A 27,580-nucleotide genomic window follows, 5' to 3' on the forward strand; every position below is an offset into this window, starting at 1 on the left:
GATTGTAAAGTATGTCTAGTGTGTTACGAATATGTAGTACAGTGTCTTTTTAGAAATACTTAACATTTTAGGTAGGCTTTATAATATAAATTTGGACATCTGCTAATAAGACCATAGTTATTTTGTTATTTATATGGAACTATTTGACTGATTCTCTTGCAAATTTTTTTTTTTTTGAGATTTGGACCTGAAGCCAATGTTGGATTTAGATCTCTGTAAATTGTAATTTGCTAAAATGCTCCATCTCTACTTTACATCTTAGATGGTGACACTTGTGTGTCCTAATGATCACAGCTCAAATGGCTCACTGATACAAAAGGATGAGAGTCTTAAGTTTACATAATAATATCAGCTCCATATTTTCCTTTCAGCTCCATCCTAACTTCAAAAGTGTGTGGAATTCATTAAAATTTTTGAAAGTCTAAGCAGTGAATGATATTTGGTATTTTGAAATTTATGATAATAAAATCTGTCCTCTAAATACTCTCTGGGATACAAAGTGATATTCATCATGAGATGCTTTGTCAATAAGATTGCTTTACTTCCTTCTATGAAGCCAGTTCAAACTATCACATGCTATCGTTCCAAAGGTAAATACCCAGTGGAACGGGATCTTTATGTAAATGCCACTTGTCTGCATACTATTAACATTCAGATACGTACTTGCTCATGCTTTTCAGATTCTCAGTAGAAGGCACACCAATCAATTATTTTGATCTTATCACAATGTAAAGAATTCTATAACTGTGATAACACCAGCTAAATTTATTGTAATATAATTGAGAACTCCATCATTGTGGCATCTTCATTGTGTCTTACTTTGAATACTATTTAAGTAACAAGCCACTTTCATCAGTGGTTATTTACAAAGGCTGCCCTTTCTTACGCAAAAGCAGTGAAGTGATGCCAAAGTGATGTCTTAAACATCTGATTTCCAATCTAGACTATTAGTTGTGTTACTCAGTTTTACTTTTATCACACTAAATGGTTTTAAAACCATGTTCCAGTTCATTTAGACAGTTATGACCTTATTTGCAGTCAATTTTGTAGCGTTTATTTTTGCAGAGGTTTTATATTGTTTTCTGATTTTGGAAAAAAACATTCACGTCTCTCAAACTTGCTAAGAGTGTTTTAGGTTTTGGTTCTTCAAACATTTACTACTTTATTACCATCCGCGATGTTGTGCAATATTAATATTTTCATTAGTTCTGTAGTGTTCTGCAAAACAAAGAGACACAAGTGATCCCAGCACTGACAGTTTAAGCAATGAAAATAGTAAATGTAATTAGGTAATTAAAATTCAGATTCCAACAGATAAAAAGCTTACCTTTGAAATAAATTAAAAAATCCTCAAACTTACTTATATTAGTAGGTACCCTCAAAGACCCTATTTTCCCTGCCTAGCGCAAGTTTGTAAGGCCTCCATTTTGTTAATGCCTTCTCACTGGGGGAGGAGAATCAATACTTCTTAATAGTATTCTGTTTCTCTGGGAGGAGTGAAGGACTGCAAATGTCACAGATCATAAAAGTCTGCTCATGTTCCATTACAACTGAGATGACATCAATACTTCCTAATGTGTTGATAATTTTTTGTTTTAAGATGTCTGCTGGGCTACTTTCCTCAAAAACACAGGTTTTGGGCAATAGTAGGTTTATTGCTAGATTTTGGACATTTAGGTATATGTTTTGTGCAACTGAATTTACTGTGAAGGGGACAAAATATCTGATAATACTCTATACGAAGAAATCCTGATGGTATAATATTAATATCCAACAAGTGTTTTTGTGTCAGGCCCCTCTTCTGCAGGCAGTTTCCTTCTCTGGAATTTCAAGTGCTTTTCATCTCTGTTCCTCCCTGGTGGTGATAAGTCTTTCCAGTTGTCCCATGAATGCTTTTTGGTATTTAAATTTATTCTTAAGGGTCACTTTTATTATGAGGTCAGTGGGGAGTAAATCTGTTCCATAACTGTGAGGAGTGTAACTTCTTCCTCTTACATTAAATAACAACGATCAGAAAGAACTGTGGGATGTTAGAGAGTTGCCTCCTCAGTATTTACTCACTTAGCGGGCACTTGTTAACACTTAGCGGGCACTTGACAGTAGACTTGTGACAGGCTTGGGGAGCAGATCTAATTTTGCTTTATGCCTGTTTAAAAAAAAAAAGGTCCTAGATATGAGGAACAAGTTGTGGCAGACATCAACCACAAATCCTCTGGAAAGGAGATGTTACCTAATGTGTCACTAAGTACGAACGTTGTTTTTAAGCTGCAATTGTTTTGACAGCAATGTATAAATCTGGGTAAACTACTGAGAACAGATGTTTCCTCAAGAATAATTGCCACATTTGTAGTTGAAAATGATATAGAGAATGATAAAATACAGGTATGCTGAGTTAAAAAAAAAAAATCTGGCCTGAAAAACAATGTATGATACATCTGCAGAAGCCACAGCAAAAGATAACAGCAAAACCTCATCAAGTCTCACAGTGTCGGATGTTCAGGGAATTAAATGTTTTCAGTGGGAAAAAAAAAAAGTAGAACTGTTCTGAATGTCTATTAATTAAAACCCAACAACAAATAGTCACAAGTCATGTTCTAACAAGATCTCAAAGGTGCTAAACCTTCTGAAGCATGGAGGTGTAGTTCATGTGCTTGCTGGCAACCCATGGGCTCAGAATGCAGCAGCTGCTATTCGTTTGTACTAAGTAGTAGCTCCAAAAGAACAAGAGGTTTGGAAGAACAATTATTTTTCTTTCTGAAAATTTTACTTAGAAGTGGAACCTTTGGAGGTGGTAGCTGAAAGGCATTTGTGAAACTGAGGTTTACACGAAGCCCCTGAAAAAACAAATAGCAGCTGTATTTGCAAGAGAGAGAAATAGACAAAACAAACATTACTGTTGAAAAAATTAAGGGTCATTAATGTCTGTAGGTAAACATTGTCATAAGACTTGTCATTTATGTTGTAGCAGTAAAATTTCTAAACAAATGTGACAAGAATGCTGCAAACTTAAAATGGCATTACCATGAAAAAAAGTTACAATCTCTGGGGACATCTTTGGGATTAAGAGCTCTAACATTCATGCAGGTAGAAGCTTTTGGTTTGAGTAAGCATTTCCTACTCCAAATACTGCCTCGCATCTCCTCCCTAAGGACGTAGACATCAGAGCAGTCCTCTTCATACTCCCACTCCTGCTATGTGTAAATGCTTTTACTGTTTCTGGTTTTCTCTGAATCATCAGAAGCTGCTTCTCTCAAGTTGCAGGGGAGCAGAGGAATAAATATCTTTACCAAAGCATTGGAGGGTATGCTTTATTTTTACTTTCCTTAGTCCAAGGTTGTAAAAGAGCCAAGAACCTCCTCTGTCATTGTTGGAAAGCTAGCAGAAGAGGAGGTCATGTCTCTGACTCTTCCTTCAGACTGAGTCTGCTGCTGCTTCTATTTCTATGCTGGTCACTGTGACGCTTATCTTCACTCACCAACACCTCAGTGGGTGTACAGAAGTACAGTCTAGTTACTGCATACCAAAACATTCTTGCTCTGAGGCTTGCTGATGGAAGTTACTTGATTTCTCTGGCAGCTTTTATCTATTGAAAGCTATTAAATGCAAATACAAAGTCTTTGAATCACAAACTGCTGGAGACAGAGACCATTCCAGAAACATCTTTACATATTTATCCTGTCCTTTTTATAGAGTTTTGCTATTGGCTACTAGTGCACGGAGGATGCAGGGATAGGTGGACCTTTGATCTGATCCTCCCAGGTATTCTTGTGCATTTATAGCCTCCGAAACCAAAAGGGTCTTGCCCATCCAAAGCTGTCTGGAAGCATTCCTTTGACTCAGCTCAGCCATGGAATCCAGTCAGAACTTTCTCACTCATTAAATTTCCTTCAGCCCCTCATCTCTGTTGCACAACTGTCAGTATGAGTGATCATTGTGTATATTTTCTGATTTATCATTTGTTTATAAATCTGAATGGAAATAGTAATGTCTTTTCCTGTGCTCAATGAACTCCTTCAGAGACACGGGGTACCCAAGAGACAAGATGTTCTTACACACCAGCACACATATATTATATTCAGCTACGTATATTCTTATAAGAAGCTACCTTCAGTTAAGAATGCTACTAGAGTAGTTCTAACTACTTTCTAAATGCAATTGTAATAGATATGCCTCAATAACAGATTTTTTTTCCTCCCTTCTGAATCAACACTAACGAAAACACTAGTTTTTGACTAGTCTGAAAAACAGATTGGTTGCATTCTTGACAGTGTCCTTGGAGTTGGAGCTGTGATGTGTAAAGAAAGCAGAAAAATCATTCATTAACAGTAAAGCTTATTGATTGACTTCTTCATATGTAGCTGATGGTTCTATTAGCTGTCCTATCAAATCTTAATCTTAGATAACAGTGCATAAGGTTGGTCTGTTTTAGTTTATGATTGATTAAATATAACTGAAACTTAGCATTCTGTTTAATTTAGCAGTTTTATTTTTCCGCTAAAAAGGCAGAGTATCCCTGGGGAATAGAAAAAGGGCTATAAGAAGATTGTGTCTTTAAACTGGCTTTTAAAAATATTACCAGGTAATAAAATATATAATGCATTAGTAGAATATCCTGTGTTGAGTTGGTGAGAGTGTAGGTGTGTATGCAGATAAATGATTTAATTTTTTTGAGGCTCTTAGTTACTGTCTCTGTGGACTTAGTGGAAAGGTAACCCATTTTTCGTTGTAGCCATGTTTAAAGTTTCCACTGTAGATGGACAGCTTGTTCTAGTGTTTGACCACTCCCAACAGGAAAAAGAAAACCTTATGTTTGAATGCAATTTCTTGTGATACAATTCGTGTTCATTGCCCTTTGTCCTGTCTCTGGGCACCTCTGAGCTGAGTCTGGCCCAGTCATCTTTACACCCCACCCAGTCCCCCATCAGGTATTTATATGTATTGATAAGATCCCCCGAGCCTTCTCTTCTCTAGGCTGGACAGTCCCGGCTCTCTCAGCTTGTTCTCATATGAGAGATGCCTCAGTCCTTTGATCATCCTGTCTGACTTTGCTTGGGTAAGTTTGTGTCTCCCTTGTACTGGGGAGCCCAGACCTGGATCATTACTCTGAATTTTGCACCATATGCAAACTTGCTCAGGGTGCACTCTGTCCCATCTTCCAGGTCACAAACAAAGGTGTTACAAATGCTGGCCCCAGTATCAAGTCCTGGGGTATACCACTTCAAAGGCTTGGCATTCTGTAAGTCCAGTTTACTTCAGGAAAAATATTTCAAGGATCTCTCAGAAAAGCTTGGTCTGGCAAACTCTGTACTGAATCTGGAATCAAGATAAATGATCCTGGATAACGTCTGTAGAAAGTGAGTTTACAGTGGCTTCTGTTGTCACAGAAATAATGGAATTTATAGACTCTCAATGAACATAAGAAATTTATGCATTTTTATTAAAGTTCAGTATTACGATGATTTCACTAGTCCCATTACTTAAATGGGAAATTATGATCCAGTGGGGGTGCAGAAATAGGTGCCTTATATCACTGAATAATATTTGTATCTTTGTGGTACAGAACCACCTCTAAAACAACAGTTTACCTTTTGTTTTTTATGGTAAGAGTTATCTTATGGGGGAAAAAAAAAAAAGGTGTAGTTACCAACCTTAATTTCAACAACTCTTTCAGAGTTCATGAAGGGTGTATGCTTAGTTTGCATTTCATTTGTTTTGAGCTCTTCGGAACTTGGGACACACTTTCATTCATATGCTCAGAGTCAAAACCTATCTATTTCTGTACCATAAAAGCACTTTGTGAGAACTCAACAATGGAACAATTTCAACAAGAGCAAACAGGATGTCATGAAATCCACTCTCCTCAGCCAGAAGTTTTACGGAATAGGTGCATCAGCCATTAGGGGAAATCATACCTTTTGTTACAGTACATTTGCCTAGAGCATGGAAGCACAGGCAAAGGCTTACTACTTTGTGTTGGGCATCAGTAAGAAATGTAACTTCTGAATCTGGACTGGACTGTCTATGTAACTCCTATGGGGTATATACCTCTGTTTGCTTTTGGGAAGGGCTGGTATGTGTCTTTCGCCTGAAGTCATCACTGAGGAAAGAAAAGTGAATAGTAATATTTCTGGCCGAAGTTGGATTTAACACTTTTAAATCTAAAAGGATCTATCCTTTCAGCCAGTCCATCCAAGGCACACTTGGCAGCTATTTCTGCTTTGCATCTGTACCTTGGAAAATTTCTTTTCCTCACTGTAATGTAACAAGGTTCTTGCAAAACTTGATCAGGGTCAAAGGAACTCTTGTATTCTGTTACAAATTACGGCACTAGTCCGAGCACCATTATTGAAACTTGAACTGATAGCCATGTATTCCTTCACTCACCTGTCAATGAAGGTTATCTGATTGGTGCTATGTCTTTTACCAGAAAATGTTTGAAGCCTTAGAGCAAGTTCAAGTTTGAAGTCTGTGTATGCTGTGCAATTTCTGGACAAAGGTACCCTTAAAATGGACAAAGATACTTTTAACATCTATCCACAATTTCTTTGTAAGATTGTATCTGAATTTCATTGGAGTGAAGAGTCTGAGTTTAGGCAGTCACGTTGTTAAACATTTTGAAACTTTCCCTTTTCTGGACTTTAAGATTGCTTTGTATTTTTATGTTGGCAATATAAGAGCCTTCAAAAAGTCTCCTGACCTATTCATGTATAAGGCTGAGAGGTCTAGAAGTTGTTATGTACCAGCACTATGAATCCTTCACAGAATCTGGCTGGCTGAGACTGAGAATGAAAAGATGGAACCACTTTGAAAACATTGGCGCTTGCTCCTGTGTTGATGGCTTAAATTACCTCCCTCTCTGGGATCTGGTGTTCTGCTCCCTGGAGCTTAAGTCACTCAACACTATACCATTGCTAAAGCTTTCCTCTTGTGACATTGTTCAGAGAATGGTCCTTCAATTTTTACTCAGATGGAGACCTTTATTCAGCTGGGCATTGCTTTGTAGGCTGTACTGGTCAAAATCAATCATCGTACAAACAAACATTCAGGACTTTTTATGATGTCTTGAAAGTGGAGATACACCATTAACAAAGTTGGAAGATGTATCTCCCTTTTTCTCCTTTGCCTTGTGTGAATAGTCTGGAGAAATCTCTGCTGGTATTCACTTGCCTCAGAAATTTTTGTGGATTAAGGCACAAGACACGAAGCAGCTAAACCTGGAAGACGGCTGCATAGGGATTAAAAACTGGGTACAGTATATCTGACCTGAATTATATCCTGAGCTGAAGAGAAAAAAAAAAAGTTTGTATTCTACACAATTAAGAATTAAAAAGTATTCATTCTGGTAATTACTGAATTGTGAGTTCAGGACTTAATTCTTCAGACAAGAAAAATACATCTAATAGCTTCAGCACTCCAAGTTTGTTTTTAAATTATATAAAAGCTTGAGTTCTGCCATGGAGTTACTTCGAAGATGATATAAAGATAAATAAAGTCGTTGCTAATCCAGGTAACTTGATGAGTAGCCCTTGAGGTTTTGCACCCTTTTCTTCCTGTTACAGCTATGAAATATTAAGGTCTGTTTTTAGTGGATATGTTTGTCCAAATTGTGCAGTTTTAATTTCAGATGAGGCTTAGTATTCAGAGGTTGGCTTTAGGAGCTGGTCCTTTCCATTACTTACAGTGTAACAAAAAGGTGTATGTAATTGCAATGGCATAAATAGATCCCAGTGGAAAATTACAGTTGAAATGCCTGTAGATAAGTCATAGAATCACAGAATGGTTTGGGTTGGAAGGGACCTTAAAGATCACCTAGTTCCAACCCCCCCACCACCATGGTCAGGGACACCTTCCACTAGACCAGGTTGCTCATCAAAGCTCTGTCCAACCTGACCTTGAACAGTGGAGGGATGGGACATCCGCAACTTCCCTGGGCAACCTCTTAAGTGTACAAACTGAGTAGGCAACATCAACAGAAACCATGCCAACGAATTCTTGATTTGGTTTTTCTGAAGCTCCTTAGTATTTTCTTCACTAAAAACAAACAAAAAAAAACCTACAAACAACCCACACAAACCAGTTGGGTTTTTAAGAAGAGTAGCTGAATAAAGCTTTGATTCCTTGAAAGAGAAAAGAGAGATATTATTGTATGTTTTTCTCCTGGTAGAGTGAACTTCTGGAGACCTAGCATTGAGTGTGATGTTTTAGTTTATATTAGAGAGATGCTGTTGTTGAACTGTTCTTATTTTAGAACCATATTGCGAATGATATTTGTGATTCTATCGTGTCAGTGGATTACTGCTTCTGGAATTCTGTCATTTGTTCCTTAGTAAGTACATAAAATGCAGGAGTCATTACTAACTGCAGATTCTGTTGCTATCATCATAAGACATATTAAAGTTGTACTGTAAAGCTTATGATACTCAGTGCAGTAAAGGAGAAGGGTCTCTAATATTCTTAACATTTTTAAAGACGTAATTATGAAATTAGACAGTTTATATCTGACTTGGCACTGAAATGTCAAGGGCAAAACTTACCAGCTATTTTGGCAAGTTTAATTCTGCTTTAGATGGTATTTAAAAGACAGTTGTATGAGTTTTAATTAGGTGTGATATTAAAAAGTATTTAAAACTCCTATTCTGCAATTGAAGGAAAAGAGATCATTTAGATCATAAAAGGGTATATTTCTCAAAGGAATTATTGTGGGCTATGTAGCTATCTGCAGGCCACCTGGAATTACTAGTTCTATGATGTCAAAAGATTGATACACTTGACTAATTAGGAAGGCAGTTTGGGACTGGTGACAGCAGTCTGCAGCAGCTTGTGAAAGCCAATTTAAAGGTCCCATAGGAAGTGTTAATATTGAACAATATTTGTGACTCTTACACTACCATTGTAGCAGTGTTGTATGCAGTTCTCCAGGGCAATTTAAAAGACTTCTAAAATACTGCGTGGGACACTTTCATTTCTTAAACTTTCCATCATATAAACTTGGGCAATATTATAGATAACATGGGTATTAATAGCAATCTGTGTAACTTCATAGAAGGTGTCGCAGTCAACTGTTGGTTTAGGCATCAAAAAACAGGATTTGGAGCCTAACTGTAGGCGTAGAAGTTTGAAAAACAGGCTTTCTGCTTGTTTTGGGTACATAGATTATAAACTATGACTGTTTTTATTTGCGGTGGTTAACTTTTTTCAATATATATATATATATAAGTATACAGGAAAACTACTGGAGGAGTTTTTTAATTCAAGTTCCTATATACTCTGTTCTTCTGTTAACTATTTTGCATGTCAATGGAAGCACTAATCTATAATCCAGTTTGTGACTATAGTATGTTTCAGATAAGTATGAAAAACAGATAGTACCCATAAATATGTTACAGCTATGCTACAAAAAGTTGTGGTTTTGCAGTATTTCTATTCCATTATTTAAAGTCTTTTTTTTTTATTTATTTGACGGGTCTTTTTATAGTATAGCAGATTACGCACCAGGATTTTTTTCTACTGAAAGCTGTTAAGTTTTTGAAGTAACTATGAAATCCATAATAGTCTTGGACAGGCTTAAAAGGAAAGAGATGACATGCTGAAATAGGATTGAAATTTTTCTTCTGTTATTCCTACTTCGTAAAACAAAGCTTATGAACTCTTTTCCATAAACATTTGTGGTATCATTTTGGGGACTGTGATATTATTCAATCTTTTTCGCATTAGTATTACCCAAAACGCTTATAAACTTTCCTCCAACATTAATGTACCTTAACGTAATTAATGGCTCGGCCTCAAAATTTCTTCAAGCATCACTTGGATTTGAAACTATTCACTCAGTTTTTTCATTCCAGACACGAGCATTTTAGAGAACTGCATGACATCAGATGGAGAAGGAAAGTGGGGGTCGGGGGCAGGGGGGGACAACAAACAAAACCAACCAACCAACCAAAAAAAACAACACCACCCCAACCCCCCCCCCCCCCCCCCCCAAAAAAAAAAAAAAAAATCACCATCAAAAAAAAAAACAACAAACAAAAAAATAAAACCACAAACAACAAACCCAGGAAGCTGAATACATAATCTGAGTAATTTTTTGTGAGGTACATTCCAAGCCCTATTAATACCTGTTGATAGTCCATTAGTCATAAGAGAGCAAACTTCAGCATAATAAAGTATGTTATACCAAACGCAAAACAAGAGAAAGATCTGTATTTCAGTCTTCATGTTTATTATATCTGCCATGTATTGCACAGAAAATAAATGTACTTAAATATTATGAAAATTTATAAATTATTTGCTAATTTTCCTTTTTGTGTGTGTGTGTAGCTTTTTGTGTAAGGTTCTTAAGTTAGCTGCTCTGGTAATTCAGAGTATAGAGACAAGAGAAGAACTCAGGGTTAATGTTCACTGGGTGAAAAACTGGCTGGATGGCTGGGCCCAGAGAGTTGTGGTGAATGGAGATAAGTCCAGTTGGCAGCTGGTCATGAGCGGGGTTCCTCAGGGCTCATTTTTTGGGCCAGTCTTGTTTCATATGTTTTTCCATGATCTGGATGAGGGGGTTAAGTGCACCCTCAGTAAGTTTGCAGGTGGCACCAAGTTGGGCAGGAGTGTTGATCTGCTTGAGGGTAGGAAGGCTCTGCAGAGGGATCTGGACAGGCTGGATTGATGGGCTGAGGTCAACTGTATGCAGTTTTAAAAACAGTTTGACTCAATGATCTGAAGGGTCCTTTCCAACCTAAATGATTTTATGATTCTAAGGGTGTTCTCAGATTACAGTTTTGTTATTTTAAGGACCAGCATCTTGGGAGAGCTGCAAATCAAATACTAGAGGGAAGGAAAAGAGCTTTCCTTACAGGATATTTTTATGAAATTCCAAAAATTTAAACAGAATCACTTTCTGAACACAAATATACATGTAGAATTAGCAGAAATTAAAGGATAGGTAACAATGCAAGCGAAAGGAACAGAAATGCTAACTAAATGCCATTTGTAATACGATTGCACAAAACCGACTTTTAAAATAAAAGATTTTGGTCCTTCTGTAAATAATAAAGTAGTTGCTGGTGTAATAGAGAAAATGACAAAAATTTTTATGAAAACCTCAGCTGAATTTAAGTTAATGTTAGGAAACATCTGTTGTGAGCTTTATATATGTTTATATGTGTTTCTATATAATTTTTTAATATATAAACTCTTCACTATGTGACTTTAAGTCACATCTGAAGGACATTTTTCTTTAATTTGTGGACAGGAAAGCTCTGATTTTGAGAAAAGAAATGATTTTATGGTTTGGGGTTTTGGGGGTCATTTTTTTGTGTGTGGTTTTGTTTTGGTTTGGTTTTTTTTGGTTTTGTTTTTTTTTAATAATGATTTGCATGTCTCTATTCCCAAAATCTTGTGCCTGTTTTTGGAATGCTTTCCTCTTCTGCTTTTAAATGATATCTAGGCTTAGGATTCTCAGAAGGTAAATTAGATTCAACTCTCAGCTTAGCGGTAGAATAATGAAAGTAAAAAATGTTGTTTCTATAATGTCATATTCATGATTTGGCCCATGCTGATTTGACAGTACTTTGTCAGACCCTCCTCTCTGCAACTATGACTTTTTTTCTCTGAATTATTTTTGTTGCCCTTGAAACCACTTACCTTAGAAAGACACTAGAATTTTTTAAGCTTATTGAAAGATGAAATTTCTTTAAAGGAGCAAACCAAATAGAAATAGTGTTGAAAAGCCTCATTTCCTGTAACATTCAGGGCTAGAAGGTTGCCTTGCTTCCTTACTTGTAGTCCAGCACTTTCAGAATTCCTTATGAGTGGCATGGCGTCTTGTTCTACCCATCAGCTAGTTTAGATCCTGATTTGAATTTTCACTGTTAGCAGCAACTGCAGAATCGTGTGATGTGTCTGACTGTATCCAAGGTGTGTGTTGGCCTGAGGAGTTTTTCCCAGTGAGGCATAATGACATTTCTATTCTTTATTCCTCTCTGGTGATTTTTCATCATATAGTAAATCCCTGCTGTTGTGTTCTTTGTCCTCCCAGGCATAGACACAAGGGGTTAACAAGGTTCAAAAATCTAACATTTTCTGATGTGTTTATTTGAGGAAGGAAAAGTAGTGTGTTTAATGCTTGCATTTAATTATAATCTCACAGTAACATTCATAATTCTTTTGGGGGATATTACGCATACATGTGTAATACGATGAGTAGAATTTTCCTGAACTACATCAATTATTTAATATTGGCCAGAGGTTATTAAATACGAAGGCAAAATGGCTTTTGATTAAAGCTACCTATGGATATCATTCTGTATCCTATCCAGTCCGATATTGTTCACTTGGCTTCCTGCTGAGAAACAATTTCAACTTCTTATAACAATAACTGAAATGATCTCATCTAATATAGCAAATCATTTAAGAGACAGCTCTTGAAAGCTGACATGAAACTGGTTATTTGCAGTTGCAAAAGGGTACTGAAACGAAAATATGAGTGAAATGACATTTCACTTAAAACTATGCTTGACTCTCAGTATAGAGAAAGAGGAATGTGAAATAAATGGAATAAAATTTGGCCTAGTTCAATGTCTAGAAGTCCAAGTCTGTTGTGATTAATTGCAAGAGAGCAATCTGTGAATGTTAAAACCCTGGTCTAAGTTTGAAATAAATAGTTTCAGTAATAGTATTAATATGCCTTATTGTTGTTTGTTTATTATTTATGCTTTGATATTGCTGTGGTAACCTAGAGGGTTCCTTTTCTCCTTTACAGAAGGTGAGGAGACTGGAGTGATGGATAGCCTGTTGGAGGCCTTGCAGTCAGGTGCAGCTTTTCGAGACCGAAGGAAAAGGACACCCAGGTCTAAAGGTGAATATTCTATTTTACATTTTATTTTCCAGAGAAAGTTAAGAGCATTATGGGTGCACTGCTCTAGAACTTAAACACTACCGGGTTTAATCCTTCCTTGCAAGGATATCTTTCAGGCATGTTCAGGCTGTTTTGCTGTTGTCAGTAACACTTTGGAGGTTAATGTACTGAACTTAGCACAGCCTGATTATTATGACAAGACTCTTCGTTACAGCCACGTGTACTATAACTTTTTAGGGTTTAGAGTTGAATGGGAGAAGGAAAAGTCATCTTGCTCCATAAATGAATCAGATTATTTCACTGATGTATAACTGTCATTTTACTCCTAGAAATATCTGTCTTCTAAATAATTCTGCTTAGTAATGTTGTTACAATACTCCAGTAACTTTCAAAGATGTGTTTTATTTCTATTGTTTCCTTTCGTTTTCCAGACATACCACAAGATCTCAGTCCAACCACACAGAGGCCTGTGCTGAAAGCTTGTAACCATGGTAATGAACCATACTAATGAATTGCATGCTCTTCTTTGCTTGTGTAGTTGATCTGTACTTTCAAGAGACTGCTGTGATTTTTTTCACTTTTCTACATTAGTGGAATACTGAAAACGTATTGGAACCTGCTTTTTAAGGATCCCCTGAATATTACATCCTGAAACTATACTTACTGATTACTTTGCAAAGCTCTTCTATCTTTTGTGGGTTTTTTTAATTTATTTAAGAATTGGTTATATTTTTAAATTTATTACTTTTATAATCTTTAAGAACAACTATGCAAGGATTTTTTTAATGGATTATGGAACTATAATAGAAAGCAGAGATCGCGGAGCATTTTAAATGTTACTAAGTTTTATGATACCGAGTCAGAGAACCTTTTGCGTTCATTCTGTTTTTTCTGTGTCTTGGTTTTCTTGATACTATAGCTGGAATGGTTTAAATTATTATTTATGAGTATAATTCAAAAGGGATGTTGTATCAGCAAAGTAACAGTAAATTAATCAGTTACTTCATGGCAAATTATTTCTCCAAATTTTTAGCATGAGTCTTATGCATGTGTTTATTCATAAACTCCTGAGCTATCTCACCAAAATCAGTAGGACTTGCTCATATGTGAAGAGTTACAATGAGGGGATGTGTGCTTTAAGCTTTATTTGTTAGACAATCTACAGAATATTTTTATATTAGCTGTGTTTTAATTAAACTTGAGGAGTCCAGAATGACTGTTTCAGTGGCTCATAACTACTGGTCTCAGGAAAAAGTTTATATATATAGTACCTCTGTTAGAGAAAAATTTTCATTGAAACCTAAAGAAAAATACATCTCCTTTCTTAGTTTTTTAAGCAGAAGGCATTATCCTTTGATATTTAAATGCACTGCAGAGTTTATAAAGCAGATGCCATCGAATTGACGCTATTAATTATACCTCCTGTTTAAGTGTTTATTTCTTGAGTGCCTATAGCAAAAAAAAAAAAGGGCATAAAGAATTTGGCATTATTAAATACAAAATTAAAGAAAATAGAGCTGGAAGGACAGTTGAAAGGTAATTAATTCAGGGAGAGGAATTGGCTCAAAGAAAAATAAAGTATATTTGACAAGTGCTTGTCTAGCATATAACATACTGATATTTGAATAATGACTACAGAGCACACCTGAATTTATCCTATAAGTGTTTCTGCCTCTAAGAACAATTATGTTGAATGTTGCTTCTTTTCAGCCCTTTCTATCTAGCTGTCTGTGGACGGACAGTGTAGTTTCCAGTTTTCAAACTGCATTTGGACAAACACTGGGGCCACGTTTTATGTTTCAGGTTAAAAACAAAACACCAAAAACAAACCAACCAACCACGAAGATTTTAATTCTGCAAAATCTTAGTCTAACCCAGGGACTGATTTGTACATCAGATGGATATAATTTGGTACTGACTTTTGAAGTTCAGACATTTGATTTGGAGAGAAGAGTAGAAGTAAACTCTTGTAGTTTTGCAGGTTTTTTTTACCAGAGTCAATTTTTCTATAGAGCATTTTGAGACAATCGGATTCTAAGGCATTTTAAAATGAGTTCAGCTTTTCTTTCACCTGTCTTGTTAGCTCAGGAACAGATAATACAACTCTAAGCCTGTTTTTAAGGAATTTGTTAGTATTTTTTATTTGTTGACACTTGTCACAGTATCTGCATGTTACATCTTCCTATCTTGAGCCAAACAGAGCACTAAGCTTGGTGTAGATTATGATGAGTTCAGTTGTCAAAGACTTTTGGTCTTTTTGATAGAAATATATAGTCATTGGTTGCTCCAAGTTCATCTCTGAGGTGAACTTTTTCTTTTTTGCTATTCAGAGTCTGTGTAGGTCAGTTGAGAATTTGCTTTTAATAATTTATTTTCTTATTGGGAAATCACAAATTAAGTAGGTTGCATACCATCTAGAAGGAGTGTTAGACCCGGAGTATCAAAGTTTATTAACTTCAGTGAGGTTATTATTATCTAAAAATAACATCGCTAGTCAAAGCAAGAATTATAACGATAAAGTTTATTTAATTTTCTATTTCTGAGTTCAACAATGTATAATGTTAGGCTTTTTTCAGTATTATCCTCTGTGTAATTTTTTCTTTCACTTTATATCTACCATAGATACATATGCAATAACCTATTCTTTCTACGTATATGTGTATAATAAGTGATGAATGGTTTATTACATGTACACTGTAGAAGCAAGAAGCCTGTGATTTCAGCCCACTTGGGAAAAACTGAGATATGTCATTAGACATTATGGCTTGGTCTGTCATTGATTTGGTTTTTTCCCAACCTGAAATTTCAAATGGATGTAAATTTTACATTTCTTTCTCGTTCAGAGAAATCCTCATGCAAATTCTCATTTGCATATAGCGTGGCAAAAAAACCACTGGCTTACTCTGAGCTTAAAATATGTGGAGACCAATGAAGTCCTCAAGCAGCAATTCAGGCACTTCCCTTGTTTGCTTCTGTACCAGTTTTGGCTGTTCGGGTTAACTGGTAACTGCTTTGATTACTGCTTCTTCTGATGAGACTAACAGGTTCACTGGTAGTAGATATACTTTATTAATCCACACTGCAGATTCATACCTAGGATGAACAACTTTGACACACCACTCAGTCAAAAAGAATTACAAGCCGTGACTTGAAGTGTCTGTCCTCTGAATCATTCAGTGTAGCAATCTGTTGGGCAGATGCCGTCAAGTTCTAGCTCATCTCTTCTGTTTCAAAACAAAACAAAAACAAAAGAGTAAAGACTGGTTTAGTCTTTATGAGTAAAGTTGTTTCTCTAAAAAAGGGGAATAGAAATCAGACCCCAGCAGAGATGGGAACTAGGAAGAAGTGGCTCCATGTCTCAGAGGTGACAAGGGAGGGAAATACAGCCAGAATGCATGCTTTCTCCATAGCTGTAATATAAATGGAAGCAGGAAGGAAATCTCTTTAACCATTGCCATTGTCATCCTCGGTATGATACTGCTCAAGGTACCAAACTATCACTTGCTCATGAGGCTGAGCCAAGTCCTATAAAACAGAGCAATACCAATGAGCAAGCCAATGTTCCTTAGCTCTAGAACTGAGAACTGAAATTGTTTCCCTTAAGTGAATGGACTGCTTAAGAAAAAAAAAGAGGAATAGTAAATTTAGGGGAATTCTAGGCACTGGTTAGCCATTTTTCTCCTCATGATCCGTTGAGCTCCCCAGGAAGCTCAGGTAGTGTTCAGCTGATATTTCTAATTAAAAAGGAGTGCTGGTTCTCATGCTGCATCCCAGGGTAGCCTCTTGGGTGTGTTATTTTATTTTCAGTCCTACTGAAAATAAAATCACTGTTCTTTTATTGAACACATTGCCTTTTTCTAACATGTTATGTGGTTTTTGTCAAGTTTATATCTACTCTGTTTCTGTGATTAGAATTACCAATTGTATTTTTTTCTGCTTGTGACAGGGCCCATCAAGTCAGGTAAAAAAAGCCCTGCTGCATGACTAATAGAAATAATACACATTTGGAATTGCTAGATCTTGGAAATGTTCTAACACCTTGAGAATACAAATCATTTTCACTAGATTTGGCTTGACATAGGTATGATTGGTATATTTATTTCCTCTGTTTCCATTCATGGTTCTTTGTGTTTTAAGCGAAGAACTGAATTACATGTATGTTCAAAACTACCTGTTAATGTTACAGTTTGCTTTAACTGCAGAGAGCCATAAACTGCAGTAAATACTGTGGTATATGCTTTTGCTGTAATTCCCATTTGGAGCGCTGCATGACACAAGTACAGTATTAATATAGTTTTCATGTTGTACTTCTGTAAAGTTTTCATTCAATAATATCTAACAGGGGAGCTTTTTTATTTTATCTAGGGAGCAGAAGAAAGCACTTAATTTTCAATGATCAGGATTTTGTACATTGGAAGATGATTTCAAGCAGCTAATAGCTATGGCTGATCTGAGTTTATCAGTTATTTACAACAACAGTCAAGGCATATTTGTAGCTTGCACATTTATTTCAAGCTAGTTAAGTTCAAATACACATAGCAGTATATCCAAGGCAGCGAAGAGCCCACTGCAGCACAGAAAGCTGCGTTATTCACTAAGTTTTCGGTCAGGCTTTGCAGCCTGCATCAAGTTCTCTGCTGCTATGGCTACACATTTATTTGCAGCAACATTAGCCAAGGTAATGTTATCTGAAATGCATGAATACAAATTCAAGATGCAGCTTTGATTGCATGTGTATATATATCTCAAAAGCAGCAGACAGTGTTTTTCATTACAAGTAGATTGTATTCAAAATGCTGTGAGTAAAGAAAAGCTATAATAAAATGGAAGTAAAAAAATACAGATTGCTTTTTGTGACTGCAAAGGTTGAAAGAAATCTTTCTGTTGCAATCAGTAATTGGACTGTGGACTATACTTCCAAAGGTAACAATAAGGTCTTGTTTCTATATTCAAATCAAACTTCCATGGTAAGAGAGTCGTAATTACTATTGCTCTGTAAATCTATAAACAATAGAATAATTTTCATGTCATGTTTAGTCTGAAGCATTTTAAATACCTCTGTTAAATCCTCATCAAGTAATGTCATTCTGGTCCCCATTAAGCAGAAGAAAAACCACTTTCTTCATGTTCGTTGGGTTTTTTTCTTTTTATCTCTTACTCGTAATAGAACTGTCATCTGAGTTTCATATTAGTGTCTGCTACCTTATTTTTTACAGTCTTAGCTGACAATGAGCTCAGGCTCATCTTAATTCTTGGAACTGACAGCGCAACCACTTAGAGGTCACTTTTTTATTTCATCATTGCTGTATATGACAGCAAACTATGATTGACATTTCAACCTAATTTTTCCGTATTTTTTTCTTAAGTCTGTGTAGCTGCTGTTTTCCACAAATGTATGTGGTGAACATTAGGAAGTATCTAACACTGGAGAAACAGTGAAACCTGTTAGGATAACTTTTTACCCAGTATGTTAGTAATAAAGATATGTTCTTCAGCACTACCAGCTCTTCGTGGTAGACACTGTTTTGAAGGCACTGTACACGTTAGCCTATTCTCCTTTCTGTATGTGATCTAAAAACATCAGTGTTTGTACCTCTGGTGGAGAAAATTTTTGTAAGGCTTTGTGAAGTTTTACTCCATAGACAAGTTTCCTGGGCAGAGGACTTGGAATATTTGTCAGCACTGTTATGAAATGAAAATATTTAATAGGATTTCTATTTTAAAAACCCAAAATGTAGTTCTCAGTTGTTCCCATTTTAAGACCAAAGCTTCACTTCAATATTGACTTCATAGGTCAAGTAAAATTGCTGCTTATTCTAACAGAAATAATTCCCCTGAAACCATCTGCACTGTTTATAATGAAGAGTTTTTTCCTAGAGCAGACAGCAGAGTTCAAAGAAACTGTGACCATGAGAGTCAATTTTGCATGTGTGGAAAAAAAAATATCTAGACAAGGAAAGTGAATTTATTCATTTTTATTGGTTTGTTTAGAAGTATTTCTGCATTGCCGTAGTTACATGCAGATACAGTCTCTCACAGAGACGGCCCTGAAGAATTTACATTCCAAAAGTTTTTAGTCTTTTTCTAGTGATCTCCATCTTGTAGTTTAATGTTGGAGTGGAAGTCAGAAGGGGTGACAGCCAGCAAGAAGAGTTTTGGATGAAAAATGACAAATTTTGATCATTTTTTTTTTCAGAGCCTTTCCAACAAAGTTAATAAAATTAACCTTTAAAATGAAGTCTGACATGGAGAGGTGTAAAACACTCACTTATTTAATGATTTGCTTTTAAATGCTGAATGCTGCAAAATGAATGCAAGCTCTGTTAAGAATGGAAATTCTATTCAAATTAGCACTAAATGCTTATTAGTACTGTGAAAATATTGGCATAGACAGAAAGAAATAAATTTTTTTAACTTGCCCATAGTATAAGCCAAACACATGCTGTCCACCTTAGCACCACCCATATTTAGAAGAGAAGAGGAACTGTAACCCTACAAAAAAATATCTATTTTATCAATCCTCTGATAAAGTCTTGTGAGATTTCCCATATCAACTCACATGAGTAAGGTGATGTGCATATCCTCCATTCTCTGTCCTATTGTAAAGAATTATATGGGAGCATAATATAGACGAGAGAACCAAAGCTTTTTAAGGGTAAAAATTTTAGGTGCCACCTTGAGACAAGGTGTACCTTATAATGGGGCTTATTATCCAGAGTTTTGACGACTTCATTCCTAAAGAGAGACCCTTTGAAGATGTCAAATTAGGCACTCAGAAGAGCTAATTGCTTTTGTAAGTATCTTGCCAGTGTTCATTGGTACTAGTTGAATAAGACCACTTCTCTCAAGGGAGGCAAGGACATTTTCTGCAAGATAAGAACTGTGGCAAAGAGGTGACATTTGAAAGCAGTGACACTGTATATTCCATAATTGCACATACAGTAAATGTCAGCTTTATAATTGTCCAGCTAGGTAACCAGATTTCCAAAAGCTAAGACAGGCAAGTTATATATTCAAAGCAGTCTTCTGAATATGCATTAGTGGACAATCTTAAATCTGTGAAGGGAGCTGTAAATTACCAAGAATTTACCCATTTTTGTCTTTTCATTGTTTATTCACACAGAACTTCCTGTTTGAAGACAATTACTGAGTTGATCTTTATAGAAAAGTGGTTCTGTCACTGCTGAGAGTACTTTTCAAGTCTCTTCCATATTTGTTAAAGGAGATATAAATTTACCAGACTCTTTCACTTCTGTTTTCTGAATGTTAAGAACAAATAGTGTCTAAACTCCTGCCTCTTTCTTCAAAGGTTTTAAGAACTGTGATCCAGATAGAATAAATTATATCTCTCTTGACTGAACAACAACCATAATGCTCTCTATATTGTTTTATTTATAGGGTTATCTTTCTTAACAAACAAACAAACAAAAAAATATTGGATAGGGAAATTTCCTCAGCTAGACGTTAGAAATGCGTTTTCTCTGGTTAAAAGACTCCACTGGGGACAAAAACTGAGATGGAAACAGTGTATCAACCCTGACCTGAGTCTGTTTTGTGACTCAAGTGATGTCTGGCTAATGCAACATTGTTTAGTCAGTAACTCAAAAGATGTAGAGAAAATACAAAACACTACTTGTGAAGTTCTGTAAGCACACTTCTTAATTCATATTTCTTTGCCATGTAAGTAAATGTGTTCCCTTTAATGTTCTTCCTCCTTTGGGAGGATTTAGTTTCATTTTTTTCCTAAGTGGCTGTTGCAACAGAGCAAAAAATGTATAGTGTAAAATAAATACTGGAGTTTTGTTTCTGCCTGATTTTTTTCATTATAAACCAATGTTTGCAAAGGTACCAATAAAGGATATTAAATAGATGCTGGGAAAACAAGGATATCCTGCAGCTTCTTCCCTTTGTTTGGGGTAGGAACACTTGAAAGCTTTACTTTGAAGTTTTGCAATACTATAAAGGGAAATTGGCATTTAAGTTGAACCAGGACTGGTGGTTGTGCCTGTAAGTTGCTTGATAAATGCAGTATCATCTTTGTTTCATTCCAGAAATAGATGGGTCTTGTGTATTTCCATGATACATGCCTAAGGCAAACTCTACATCAATTACCCAGCAAAATAATCAGAAGCCTCAAGATGCTTTTTCTTGGTGGCTCAAACTTAGAGATCGTGAGTGGTAAAGGAAGGAAATACAGGGGGCAAATGCAGCTTTCACATGAATGGCAGAAGGAAAGATGATAGCCAGACTTAGTCAACTGTCTCACACGACTCCAGATCATTCAGTGTAACTCCTCTTTTCTTATATTGATGTAGCTTACAAATCCAAGATGAGAAGCTATAGCTCAAGTAAATTCGGGAAAGAATATTTGGATTTTGGAGGATATTGAGCTAATCAAGAATCTATTCACTTTCACATACATTGTAAAGTGGTTTGACCTTTGTTCTTGGCATGGTAGAGGGTTTGTTGTTTGGGGTTGTTGTTGCTTTTTTTAAGACCACCTTTTTAAAGTAAGATCATTTCAACCAAACAGAACAATTACTTGAGAACCATGCAATTTCCTAGCAGATTTTACTTTCTCAAGATTTGCAAAAACCAGGATTGCTAATACATACTCTTTCTTTCTTTCTTTGAAAGACTATAACAATGTCTTGTTAGTAGCATGGTTTTTCTGTTACAATGTTTTGTCATAGTATATTAAGAAGATGACTTTTTTGTAATGAGGATTTTTTTATTTTATTGGGGGAAAGTGGTTTTCTCATGCTTTATTGTCTCATTATATTTATCTAACACCATATAGAGGAATCAAAGCAAAAATTCTATCTAACCCTACAAGTTTGACCTTATTTGCCTTAGGTTTTCAAAAATCTAAAAACTGAGGTTTAGAAACTAAGAGTGAATTTATTCTACATTGTATTCAAGTTGCAGTCCTTGATTTTCTCTCCTTGTGGCATAGCAAAATGATAAAATAAGAAATTTAAAATATAACATTGAGAATACTTAGTGTCATAAACAGGGAAGCGGAATGAAATCTCAGCAGATTTTCATCATGGGCAAATAATGATCCCAAAGTTTTTTCTTATTATCTGTTTTCTTAGGTTTTAAGCCTGTGTCTTTGTACTTGAAGAGAGATGAGTGTATGTGGTACGTTACACTACAGTGCACATACACATACTTGAATTATCTCTGGAGAGACTACTTTGTCTACCTAAAGTAAGATAAATTTTAGGCCAGGAACAAATATGGGTATCGCAACCCAGTTTTGGCATTTCAAAACAAATTTGAGTGTCTGTGTACAGCACCTAATTAAGCTACGCAGTTTCAGGAGTTATGTCCAAGATTTTAACAAGCCTTGAACCATAGAAAAGTAGGATGCACTGCCATAATGAACAATCTTTTCACAGATTTCTGTTTCTAAAATCAGAATGAACTAATTTAATAGGTTATATATTTTTATATGTAGATTCACTGACTGTTTTATTTAAAATATGAGGTTAATTTCTCCTTCACCAAAAAGTTGTAAAAGTGGGAAATGGAGAAGATTTTATTAATTTTATAGATATTTGTCACATGGAATGGAATAAAATCACCACTGTTTTAGTATAAACGTCTTGGATAAAAGAGCTTAATAGAACCACAGGTAAACTATTTGCTGGCAAATGCCTGCCTAATGCAACACAAGTTGATAGGCTGTTATTTTCATGGTTAGAGCTTCAAGGTCATGGTATGCATTTTACTTCAGTCACTGTGTTTTTGTGGCAGCAAGCATCGAAAGCCTTTCCCATTCAATATGAATATTTGAATCACTAGACTCAGTAACATTTGTTGTTTATAGTGAAACTCTGTGAGCAGATGGGCTAATGAACAGAAGGCAACTTTCCAGGGATATGGAAAACATGGTTTAAGTCATCTCCTTCGAGGAATACTAGAATCTGGATGAACCAGGGTTAAACGCAGCTGAGTGAGAGTTTTCATTACCCAGGTTGACTTGGGCACCTAAATTTTACTGGTCTTTCAGTTTGGTAACTGTACTTGTTAACAGCAGAAGAAAATAGTACCAGAATTGTATAGCTTAACTGAGAGGCAGTGGTTTGGGACACTACAGATGTGTTAGCCAGAGAAGTAAGTCTTCAAGGTGGAGACTGATGGGCTACATTGATCTTCCATTTGTTTTCTCTAGTCTCTGGAGAAGGGATGAGAACATATACTCTATTAATACTTAAAGGCTTCTATTGCTCTTATAGCTTTGTATAAGGTTTGGGTTTTGTTTGGTTTTTACTGTAATCATAATTACATTTGGTAATTTTTTTTTTGTTTCCTTTGTTTCAAAAGTAAAGATTCCTCCTTAAGTACTTCTCTTCAGTTCCTTGCCAAAATTGCTTTCTCTTCCCCATAAGAACTCCCTCTTGAGAAATTTATCTGAGCACCTGCTCTTATTTCAATGGGTGAATTTTATCGCTGTCATTACCAGAGATGGGAGACTTAAAATACATTTTCCTGCTACATTCTAAAATACAAATATTTTCCTTGATCTGTCTTTTTCATGAGAAATTTTACACATAAAGTGTAAACTTTACATAAACTTTATGATGGCTAATCTTTCACTCCACCATCATCAGCTCAAGAACTGGGTGAGTCAATCTAATGATTCCAACCCTGTTGATAACCAATATGAACACGATGCCAAATGAGGTAATTGGGCTATTTGGAGGACCTTGGGGATGACTGTTAAATTTTGGTCAGTGTTTAAAAAATGAGATGAGATGAAATGAGACCTACATCAAAAGAAATGCTAGAAGCTGGTAGAGTGCCCTATCCTTTTTTCTGGTCCTAAACCATTCTGAGAGGGAGGGGTTTTTTTGGCTTTGGTTTTGGCTTCTTTGGGTTTTTTCCCAGTTTCTGTTGTTTGGTTCTTAAGCTGAGATCTACAGGGCCTGCTTTACAGATGTGCCAAACATCTACAACTGCAGTGAAAACAGTAGGATCAAAGCATTAAACACATAAAGTGCTTTATAATGTTAATTACTCTGGGATATCTGGCATTAAGCATTTTTAACTGATCCCTCAAAATTAATATATGTATTTAATTTCTTGAAGAGATATGATACCTCATAAATATAGATACACAATTTAGGGAGCTTAGGCTCCTTATACTGGCTAGAGAGAGGGACATACCCATCTTACACAGGAGTTAGTTTATATAAATAGTTAATAGTGAGTTCAGGCCTCTGATTTAAAGTGCTCGAGGCTGAGAGACCTGAAGAGGTTTCTCTGTGTTTTAATTCTTTATCTATAATAAAGTTGTTAAAATATGGCACAGCACACTCAATACTGAAGACAAAACAATAGCTTGAATAGCTGCTCTTTAGGTTAGTATATTCTGTCCTAGGCAGTGAATGATATAGGTTCAGGGGGGTGGTGGGGTGGAGGGGAGTAATTCTCTTACAGTGCCTATGCATAAACATTTGCATTAAATTTGCCTAGCCAGCTTTCTCATGGCTCCAAATTCTAGCGCTTCGATACTCAGCTCTTTCCCTTTACTATAGAGTCTGTTTGTGTAATTTATATTATACTGCTAGCTGCAATTATAATATTTTTGAGTGTACTAATGTGTCATTAGACTAGCTGGATTAACAGTAAATGAATCAGTACTGTGGCATTAAGTTATGTAGCCTTCCTGGTATGCAAGATAAATTCATAATTTCGGCATAAAGAGTAAATCAAGATTGATGCGTGAGTAGTTGCAAACTCTGTTCTGGCTATTCAGCACAGAATAAGAAGTAGTACTTTGCTATTAGGTAGCCCCTAGTTTTATAATTGTACTGTAGATGGTAGTCTTCCCCTTTCCCTCAGAAATATAAAATCATTTTAATTCTGTGTGATCCATCATCAGGCAACTACTCAAAAAAGTAACATTCTTAAATGCTCTCAAATGTCCAGTAGCAAAAATAAATGAAGGGCAGAGTGCATTAAGGGATTTCCAGTTGCGTCTCAAAGGGCAGAGAAAACTGCTGTGAGAGAGCTCTTGGGATAGCTCCTACTCTTGCTGCCTTTAGCAACAGCTTCCTGACTAATCAGTCTCCAAGCTTACCCTGGTGCTTTAAGTCTGTTCTTTCTCCATTGCCAGCCACTGACTGAAAACAGGACACAGCCAATTACTCTCTGCTGAGTTTACCCAGTCTCTGTTTATCCACCTAACAGCAGTTGCTCTGAGATCATTTTATTGAAAACTTGTTATGTAGTGAGATCTCCTATTATAAAATGTTGGGTTTGTTTCAGTGGGGTCAAAAATAAATGAATCTTACAGTCTAAGATTGGATATTATACTATTTGGAATAGTTACTTCCTGTGGGATGGAAAACAAAGCATGCTGAAGTGAAATTATTTTCTTCTTTTTCCACGTTCCAATGACAGTAAATTAAAAAAGGGTTTGTCTTCATTATTAAAAGTTAAAAAATAAATTGTTAATGACTGTGTCTTTAATTGAGGATACTACTAGCTATATCTAATTTCTGGGTTTGAGATGAGATCTTCTTTCATGTGTCTTCTTTTCTTCTTTTTTAGTTAGTCCTGAAGCTGTATGAGCGATACCTAATGATAGTTTTTCTTGTTCCCAACCATATCTTGTCACTTCCTTGTTCTAAACCCATCTTTCTTACTCATCTTTCAGTGCTATAGTACATTAGAACATTGAACAGTACCACTTAAATGTAGTATATAAAACATTTTACTGCTACTGCAGTCTGTAACTGCAGATTTAGCCTAATAAAAATGGCATTTTTGACCTGTACCAATAAACTATAAAATGCACTGTGGCCTAAATGAGAATATTACCTATTCTAGAAATCTTCTACGCTCACATTAGTCATAAAGCTTTGGTGAAATTGTGCATGTTGGAGGAACTGAGCAACCAGAAAGGCTGCAAAGGGATCTCAGCTAATCATTTCTGGGAAAGCTATAGTAACACAAAATACAGTATACTTTTGATTGTTATCTTGCTAATAACTGAAAGTATGAAGGGATGCATTAAAAAATTATGTTTTAGCTTGCTTAAGAGAAAGCTAGATGAGAGGCAGGTCAGCAATAACTTTAACTAACATACTGTCCAAACTTCATAAAATGTTTTGAAATTAGAGCTGTACTGTTTACATCCTTTTAAAGATCCGGAGGAGAGGTGGCGGGGTGGGGTTCAAACACTATACATTCAGATCTCTCATCCAAAACTGTGTGTCACTCAGAATCTGGATTTGCTCAGAAATTGCTATAAGATGCACTTTAAGAACTGCTGCCTGTGGTATTGCACCACACAATCCAACAACGCTTTCTTCATCTGTGCTTCTACAATGCTAGTACATTGAGTAGTTGCAGGATGTTTTCTCCTATACTTAGCACTTCCCTGCTTTTAATTTAGCCTTTTTTTTAAAAAAAAAAAAGCAGGAGTTACTTCTTATTTTTAGTTCGCAAATCTTTATTCCCTTAGCCTGCATTGACATAGTGAAAGTTATTTAAATGTTTTGCAATAAGTAATACATTTCTGCAAGTGATAAGAAAACTTATTTGGTCAAGAACACTTTTTAACAAAAATACTAACTGCATTTTAAATGGAAATAAAGTTTGACTAAAATTAATCTTCCAAGGTCTAGTTTTGTCGAAGCTAAACTGAACAAGTTAGGGAGAACAATAGGAAAGTATGAGAAATCAGAAAGCTCTTTTTAAGCTGCCAATGTGTATGTTAGTGAAAGGCATGCTCCACTGCCTTATGCTCTTGGCTTCAGTTGCAGATTTCAACCTTCATTTTTGTTTAGTTATTAATGTGGAATTCTCTTTATATCAAATTGTCCACCTTCAAAAACCAAATTGAGTGCAGTAAAATTTTATATTCTGTTAGGTTTCTTGGAATATGATGAGCATACTAGTGGAGAAGTCCACTTCAAGGTGCTTTATGTTTAGAAAACACTGTCGCATTGCCGCCCTGAACAAGATTATCAGATTTTCGACCTAATGGTGTACTTGGTACACTTGCATGAAGTATACTGGCAAGAACTAGAAAAATTTAAAAAAAAATACTTTGCCCTTGAATTGTTTTGTTCTGCTGAAGCGCAGTGCTTCTCTGTAGTACAACTTCTGTTGCAGCTCTTTGGGAGAAAAAGAGTTTGGTGGTTCTCACACCACATAATATTAAAAGTATCATAATTGGTATTTCAAGTCCTTTTAAAATGAAAGTTGAGCTTTCTACCTATGCTGGTTTTGGTACATGTTGAAATCCTTCCTCCTCCTTATATTGAAAGTAACAGAAACTTTAATAGATGTTGTACCCATTGCTTTTGAGGAGTTTCTTACCTTTGAGGTATATGAGCTGAGTAATGTTGGATTTAATAATAGTTCTTGTATAGAAGTTGTGTGTGGAAGTGAACAAATTCACCCAAAGAAAGTTGAAATATCTTTCCATTTACTCAGTAAATCAATCCAGCTTATTAAGTCAACCTAAGAATAGAACTTCTATCAGTTAAACTTTCCACTGGGATTTATGATTGGAGTGCATATAATACCTCATTACTGATCAGTGCACAAGAGATGTTCTGCTGCAATTTGTATTCATAGGAAGTATCTGTACTAGTTTTCATTTTACGTTTTTGTAAATAAAATTAGATTAATTATTAACCAAAAATTGAGTGAACCTTGAAACTCACTGGATCACACTGCAACAATCAGAGAGAAGCAGTGATTTTCATG

At 35.8% G+C, this 27,580-nt stretch overlaps 1 protein-coding gene across 1 annotated transcript in view; it reads left to right on the top strand.

Annotated features, from left to right (window-relative positions):
- The window catches only part of DIAPH3 (diaphanous related formin 3), a 245,183-nt gene that overhangs the window by 167,269 nt on the left and 50,334 nt on the right, over window positions 1-27,580 (top strand). Inside the window, exons 26-27 of the mRNA XM_064440776.1 lie at window positions 12,752-12,847; window positions 13,279-13,338. Coding sequence (XP_064296846.1) covers window positions 12,752-12,847; window positions 13,279-13,338 — 156 coding nt within the window. The remainder of the gene's footprint in view (window positions 1-12,751; window positions 12,848-13,278; window positions 13,339-27,580) is intronic.

Source organism: Phalacrocorax carbo, chromosome 1, assembly GCF_963921805.1.
Source record: "Phalacrocorax carbo chromosome 1, bPhaCar2.1, whole genome shotgun sequence".
Lineage (NCBI taxonomy): Eukaryota > Metazoa > Chordata > Aves > Suliformes > Phalacrocoracidae > Phalacrocorax > Phalacrocorax carbo.